The following is an 8210-nucleotide window of genomic DNA, read 5'->3' as shown; positions in this document are numbered from 1 at the left end:
ACCTATAAGCAATTATCATAAAACGGATGTCATAGGTAGAAATTTTATCATATCTATAAAATAAAATAAAAAAGTAGCATTATAATTCGATAATTAGGGGAGGACGAATCTCCATTGGAACATTAAAGAAGTGTAAGTTAAGCTACAAAACTCTTGGAAACATATGTTTGTTTTCTGGCTTTGTTTGGTTTTGTTTCCCTTACAAATGAGCGTTGGCGTTGCCAAAAAGTAATAAATGGAAATCTCACTTTCCATTAAAACTTTCAACCTTAAAAGTCAAGTTGTTGAAAATTTGCAAATTGAATAAAATGCAACTAATAGAAAATTGCATTAGTGAAAATTTTTCTTACAAATGTCTAATTAACAATAATAGGCCACTTAAACAGTTTCTTCCATCTGAATATCATTGTCTTCTAGTTCCCTTGAGGAAAATGCTTGAGAAGCTGCTTATTGGAATTTCGGTAGAACCTTGTCATATATCTAATCAACTAATTGACAAATCTTTTCAAACAAGCTACATACTTCATTAAGTACTAAATTAGCTATGTAGTAGATACACTGATAAACTTGTTGGTATGAATGGCGTGGTACCCCTAGGATCATGATTGGACATAAATTAACCATGAATAGCCAAAAGGGAGAAAAGATTATTGCGACAAGTAGTTCAATAGTAATAATTCCAGAAACCAGACAAATGAACCTTAATATGGGAAGATACTCAGCATTTTGAGGTAGAAGTTTTATCTCCACATATGCAATGCCATGGACGATTGTAGCCATGACGAAAAGCAAGATGATAGCAAAATGTGTATCAAGTGGCGAGACGTCTAAGGCTTGAAAGTGTAAACCAATTAAGGCAATTAGAAATGAGGCGAGGAAGACAAGAAGCCCATGAAATGCTTTAAAGAAAACGAGTGCTTCATCACTGGCACATACACAAACAAGAAATCCTTCAACTTTAACATTATTTCTTTACCTTCCAAACATAAGAAAATAAAAATAAAATAAAAAACCCACAAAATCCACTTTACTTCCCAAAAAAAAAAAAAAAAAAAAAAAAAAAATCCCTTCAACTTTATTAGGTTTCTCTCCTAAACCTATCACAATGAGTGCAATTCAATGCGAAGAGATGAACAAGCCACTATCAATATTATTTCATTCACCCTCACTATAAGACATAATCTATAACAATTTGTCTTATCAAGAATTCTAAAAATTCAGTCTTTATATGTGCGAATGCCATGGCAATGGTGAGTTTGTAATAATTGAAGTCATTCAATAGGCTATAAGTCTAATATAAGACTTATTGTTCCTCGTACATGCATTAGCATTGATGTTGAAAAAGGAAACAACAACCAAACCTTAGTCCCAAAACTTTGGAATAGGTTAAGAATACTCAGTAGACTAATTAGGGGCATAAACTTGATCTAGTCAAAATCTCAAGCGTTGACTATCTTAAACCAACAAGCAAAACAAGAAACCTGACTAGCAAAGGAATAAAACCCATCTCTTCTTCCACTTTTTTTCATCTCATTCCCGCTATGTTTTCGTTGGATGCATAAATCTCTTCTATCATTGGCCTTAAAGATTAGAGAAGCTTGAAAAACTTAAAAAGCAAACATACAACCATGCCAATACAGATTATGCCCCAACAACGATAATGGGCAAAAACTCTGTTCTTAAATCATCAAAGAATTCAAAAACAACCAAGCAAAACAACAAATATATCCCCTTCCCCTTGAATTTGAAATTAAAAATATAACTTTTTCCGCCAAAAATCAAAAGCAGCATGAATAAGTGAACCCAAACCTGTTCAGTCGATTATAAATAGCTTCCGAAATTGAATCTTTGAATTTGATGGCTAAATCCAAAGCCGCATTTAAGCTGAAACTTGTATAAAACAAAAGACATAACATAAATTAGACCCAATCATCCAACTATCCAAGTGACAATAAATTTGAATTTTTTAAAAACAAAGCAATAGAGATAATAATAAACCAAGAACCCAAACCTGTTCAATATGCCATAAAAAGCTTTCAAAATTAAAGCTTTCCATCTGCTTTATTAAAAAAAAAAAAAAAAAAAAATGTAGATGCCTAACTAGCCAGGGGCTATGTTTGGAATAATTTTGGTTAGGGTTAAGGTTTTTTTTTTTTTGGTCCAGATTAGGTCTAGTGTTTCCAGTGTACTGGACTTGGTCAGATGATGACCAGTCTAGTGTTTCCAGTGCATTGGACTTGATCGAATGGTAACACATATTAAAAAATGGATACGTGTCACCATCTCAATGAGTCTAGTGCCATTGGATATTGGACCAAACTGCCCCCTTTTTTTTTGTTTAATAGGAAAGAGAGCTTGCTAATCTATATATATATATAAAACCGAAACTTTTGAAGCTCCCACAAATTTCCACATCAGCACAATATTAAAAAAAAAAATCAGAAACCAAAAAAAAAAAAAAAAACTTTTCTAAATCCCAAAAAATACTTAAACGCAAAATCAGAGTAGCCCTCATAAACATATTTTTCCAAAACAGCAAATATATTTAAAAAAAAATTCTACCCCAAACAAAACAAAACCCAATTCTCTTCTAAAACTAAAACCCGTCCTGCTCTCTGCCTCTCTCTTCTCAGAAACCCAAAAAATGAAACTCTCTCCTTCCCCCATCCTGCTCTCTCTTCTCAGAAACCCAAAAAACGAAACTCTCTCCTTCCCCCAAAATCAAAATCCAAAACTCAGATGAGAAACAAGTAAGCGATCAAAGGTAGAGCTGATCAGATACAAAGAGTCTCGCACCCACCTTCAAGCGCCTCCCCTTCTATTGCTGCAGGTACCTGTTCTCTCTTTCAAATTCATTCATTGTTATTTGAATCTCTCTCTAATTTTCAAAATTCTTTTATTTTGTGCTTTGCAGTCCTACATTGACACTTTTTTTTTTTTTCCTGGTAATTCTCCAACTTCTTTTCATTCTAAATTTAATCCGTTTAGTTTAAAGTTAGGGTTTTCAAAATTTCAGTTATAGTGCGTGGTAGGTGTTTGATGCTGGGTCTCAGTTAATAAATCCTTATTGTTTGTTAAAAAAAAAAAAAAAAATCTACCAGCGAGTGTGAGAGAGAGACAAAGACAAGGCTTTTGATGTCGCAAGAGTTGTGATCTTTATAATATTTGACTGTAGCATCAGTAATTGGCACTAAGTTGCCAAGTTACCATCCTTCCTAGAATCTTCTCCATTTTGTTTCTCTCCAGCAAAAGATTCAATGTTTGATAAATATTGATATAAAGCTTCCAAAGTATTTTCATGATCAGACAAACTTAACCAAGTTGAGCATCTGTTTGGGTGTTGAGGAAAAAAACAACAGTGAAGCAAAAGTAAATGGAAGCACAATCAATTGTGAAGGTTCCTTTTAGATACCTTTGTGAATTGTGAATTTTGCTTTGTTAATTGGGGATATCTGTATACTTGGGTTTTATATATCTATTTATATATAGGTTTGGCACAAAGTTTTCACATTATTGGACCCGACCCAAAACTCACCAGCAATAAGTATGCATATGGTATGTCCTAATAATTTTACTTCTATTATGTAATATGTTGAGGAAGGATTCTGCAGATGCAGTTAATGCAGAAACTGATGTTGCTGTTGAAGAGCTATAAGCAGGGTGCTGTGCTACATGTAGTTCAATGCTAGGTAGATATGCTGCAAGTAGTTTAGTCTATTAAGCGAGCATGTGATGTGCACGTGGCTTTGAAGTTAGTTAGTTATCTTTCAGTTAGTTGGTTAAGTACTCTGTTGATGTATATAATCAGATGATAGTGACCAATAATATTCAGATAAGCATTTTGCATCATTCTATTTTCCTAATTCCAAATCCTAATATAATACATATGGAAAAAATAAACTTATGGATTAAGTTTTGGGTTTGTGTTAAATGAGTTACTATAACTTAACAATGTATTCTTTGGTTTGCATTTTATGTTAGCTTTTGTTCATGAACTTCATGATCTCTAACAATTTCTCTTTCCAATTTCTGGGGATTGAGGTGAAATCAATGGGATTTGGGAAGTGGGTCTGTTTAATTTCCTAGATTTCTGTTGAGATTTGTTGCTGAGGATTTTTGTCTTTTGGGTATTTATTTTGTTTTGATTTTGATTTGGAGAGAACTTGGAATGGTGAATTGGTTGACTTGGAATGGTGCATTGGTTGTTTGGCACTGCATGTGTTTGTGTCATTAATCTATTTGCTATGTATTGGACAGCTTCTTATAAGTTGTTTGAAGTGCACGAATTTCAGCTGTACCATTTCATGATGCATTATGATCATTTATGTTTCATTTGATTTTTTATCACATAGAGGAGAAACTTTTTACTATAATTAATCTCTAATTTGTTTTAATTGGAACTCTTACAATACAAATATGTAAGTAAGTAATTATCTCTAATTTGTTTTAATTGGAACTCTTACAATACAAATATGTAAGTACATATATGTAATTGCAGGTACAGAGCTACAGCCATGCTTAGCATGCCATCAACCTCATTGAAATTTATGTTGCATAAAGGATATAAGAAAGTTGTGTTGTTTTCACCTTGCAATGGCAAAGACAAGATTTAGCAAAATAAGTACAGCATCCAAAGTTTTATTCAGCAAAAATACAATCAGGATGAGATTTTGATTGGTTTCTCATGTCAGGTAATTCTCCCAATTCTTTTCAAATTTGTTTTCCTAAATTATATCCGTTTGTCTCTCTATTTGTTTGTAAACTCCACCATTGAATCTTTGTACATCCCTATTTTTTCCTCTCTTTTTTCCATATGGATTTTTCTTTTATTTCGTTTGGTTCCCTATTGCTTGATTATTTTTCATGTTTTTTTTTTTTGTTTGATGGGTTTCCTTTGGTTTTGGAGGATTGCAAGGAACACAACCTAGAAGGTTTTAATTCTTCTACTATTCCGTTTTGTTCCTTTTTCTACTATTAAAAAAAAACAGAACAAAGTTCTCCATTGTTCTATGGTTCATCATTTTAAGTTGTACTATGTTTTTTTTTTTTTAATTTAATTTTTTTAATGAAAAAGTTGTACTATGTTGATAAAACAAAGTTTAGAAATTTAGTACTTTTATTGTTAATTGCTTCTTCGCTGAGATGTAATTGTTCTCAACTCTATAGGATTCTCTTCTTTTTTCTTTTTTTTTTCTTTTTTGGTTATGGTTTTTTTCCCTAGCCTGTGTTTATATTAAACATGTTGATGAAAGGGTGATTATTTACATTTAAAGCTTTTTTTTTAATGAGAATCACAAAGACATCTAAAACTGAAAAAGAAAGTTTAAACTCCTAGAGTTTAATTTATAGATTGCTTAAGTTGAACTTTATGCCCTAAGACTTTGGGGTTACACATCAATTTTTTCATCTTTGTTGAAAATCTGAGTTGGATCATATTTTGTTCCTGAACCTATTACTGTTTTAGAATCCAAATTTTGGATTGGAATCATGCTTTTCTATATTACTTGCAATTAATTTTTTAACTCAAATTTGTAGTTGGATTGTCATATCTTTTGCCTCACAAAATGTTAAATGTTGCAGGTGGTTTCTTTTACCCAAATTTGTGTTGTGGACTTTTATTATTGCCCATAATCCATCCTATGATCCTTGCTTGACACTTTTGAGGTTAGAAGAAAAGGAGAGAGCCCCCCTTTTTAAATTTTTTTATTTATTCCGTAGCTATTTTCAACCAGACAAGACTTGGTTTTTGGGCATTAATTGCAAGGCCATGAAAGTTCTTAAATTGAAGGATTTACATTGGCAACTGCTTATTCTTAACTTAAATTTGTTAAGATTCTCATCCCTTTTTTAGTCAATTTGTATTCTCCTTATATTTTCCCCCATTTTGCTCTTGGTTTAACATTCTGTACTATTATGGGTTAAAAAAAAAATTATAATATGCTTTGAGCCAAATTATAAAAATTATCCCGTGCATCGCACGGGTTAGCGACTAGTTTCTTAAATTCCTAACCTTTGTGGCTAGACGTATGCCGTTATTTTTTTTTTTGAGAAACAATATGCCGTTATTTGAAATCACTAGATTTAGGTGTTCTGAAATCCAAGTTTTTAAGGCATCCCATCAATTATTATTATTTTATAAATAAAAATTAAAAAAAGGCAAATTTGACTTCGACAGTGACACTAATGCCAAATTTAAGCACAATCAGCGGGTCAACATGTTGGCGCACCAGTGTGTGGGGGATTTACGTGTTGTGAGAAGGTCAAGCTCCATGTATAGGGCTGAATCCGGCTGATACTGCCATACTGGATATTCGCCCTTTATTAAATAGTTAAATAACTCAAAAATGGGTTTGATTAAAGCATTCACACAAGAGAACGTAAAAAAAATCTCTATTTTAAATTTTCAAATACTATCTTATCTATTTTATCAACTTATTTAATAATACAACAAATATAAAATAATATAAACTACACAATCAAATAATATAAATTTTATATCTTTCTCTTTTGTCTTCTTCATCTTTGTCTCTCTCTCAAGTAAACCCTCACTAGTCACAACTAACTTTCACCAAAACTTAGCCACAAACACCAATTCTTCACCACCAAAATTACCCGAAAAAAATTGCCACCACCACTGAAAATTTGAACCACAACCTTCAAAACCAAGTAACCAACTACCACAGTCAATACTCATAGCAAAATAATCAAACCCCATAGAAATAAAAAAAACTCAACCACAGCCCACCACCACCACCATCAACAACCACCAAAATCACTAAGAGAGAGAGTCAACAATCACCGCTGCCAAACCCACCACTCATAATCGCTGCACCACACACAACTAGCACCAAAACAAGTGTTGAAACCCAACCACTACCAAAACCAACTTAGCAAGAGCATCGAAACAACTAACTACCAAAACCCAGCCACCAATTCAACTCCACCATCAAAACGAACCTGGCAACCATCGAAACGCCACCACTGAAACCCAACAACCATTGATTCGATCTAACCAAAAATGCGTTAGATGAGAAGAGATAGAGGAGAGAGAAACAAAGAGAATAGAGAGAGAGAAAAGGGAGAGACAAAGAGATGGAGAAGAGAGAAAAAAAATTAGAGAGAAGAGGGAGAGTTAGACGAGAGAGAGAGAAGTGAGAGAGTTAATAAAATATTGGAATGTAAGTTTACTGCCTGTGAACAGTAGTTTGTAAATGTACCCACTTACTATAGCAGGTGGATATAATTTTTTACATTTTACAACCCGATGGTTGCATGTTTTTAATGGTTTAAGTTGTTAAATAGCAATTTGGGGGTTTTACACCCTAATGCTAATGCTTTTAATAGATAATCTTAAAGTATTTATTAATTAACTACTTAGAAAAAAATTATGAAAAATTAATATAAAAAAAACTTTAAAAAATCAGTTTTTTTTTTAATAAAAAAATTGATTAACAATGTTCTAAGTAAAATCTTTTATAAATACATGTGTCAGCTAATTGGTAATAACTTTTCTATTTATATATTTCTGAGTTCATTAACTTTTACCATCAAGTCAAATTAATTTCTTTTGTGTAACTCATAGTAAAAGTGGTAATTATGATTTAGATCTGTGTTTGAAGAAGCTCATTAAAAAAAATTTCGATTTTCAACTGATTAAAAATAAATTTTTTAACTTCCCTTAACTAGGTACCATGGTACGGACCACTAAAAAAGTACGATTTTTTTTTTTTTTGAATTAAAAAAAAAAATGTATAACTCTGGAAGCCGCAACACGTAAGTGTTATTTGCATAGTTCGGGTAGTCCCAGCCAATAAGCATTTGCATCAGTCCTTGTAAGATATGCTGTCCCTTCTAGCATAAAAATTCACTTCATTTGATTTAAATAATATTTATTTTATTTTGTTATTATTATTTTTACTTTATACTTTATGACTACACGTTCTCATCTCCTGAAAAAGGTTAAAAGTTCTCTCTCATCTTTCACCTCTCACCTCTCTTCTCTCTTCACCGTCACAAAGCCAAACCTCCATGGCTAGAGCTCCATGGCCATGGCCGAACATCACATAACCATCACAAAGGCAGAAATCCACATAAATTAAACCCCTGCTCTTTCTAGTTCTCTAAACCCGAATTCCACCTAGCCTAGACCACCATGGCCGAACACTATGGGTTCAGCCAATCAACCACCACAAACAAAAGGCTTCTAACTT

General features: G+C 32.6%; 1 protein-coding gene across 1 annotated transcript; it reads right to left on the bottom strand.

The window, feature by feature from the left end:
• Positions 1-480: 480 nt before the first annotated feature.
• On the bottom strand, positions 481-2860 carry LOC115964351. Its single transcript, XM_031083685.1, has 4 exons — positions 2835-2860; positions 2012-2056; positions 1810-1884; positions 481-925 (listed from the first exon to the last, which is right to left on the bottom strand). Exons 1-4 carry the CDS (start codon positions 2858-2860, stop codon positions 481-483), a joined length of 591 nt encoding a protein of 196 aa, XP_030939545.1.
• Positions 2861-8210: the final 5350 nt, after the last annotated feature.

The sequence above is a fragment of the Quercus lobata genome, chromosome 10, assembly GCF_001633185.2.
Source record: "Quercus lobata isolate SW786 chromosome 10, ValleyOak3.0 Primary Assembly, whole genome shotgun sequence".
Taxonomy (NCBI): domain Eukaryota; kingdom Viridiplantae; phylum Streptophyta; class Magnoliopsida; order Fagales; family Fagaceae; genus Quercus; species Quercus lobata.
The sequence above is the reverse complement of the archived record's forward strand: the minus strand, read 5'-3'. Positions and strand labels throughout refer to the sequence as shown.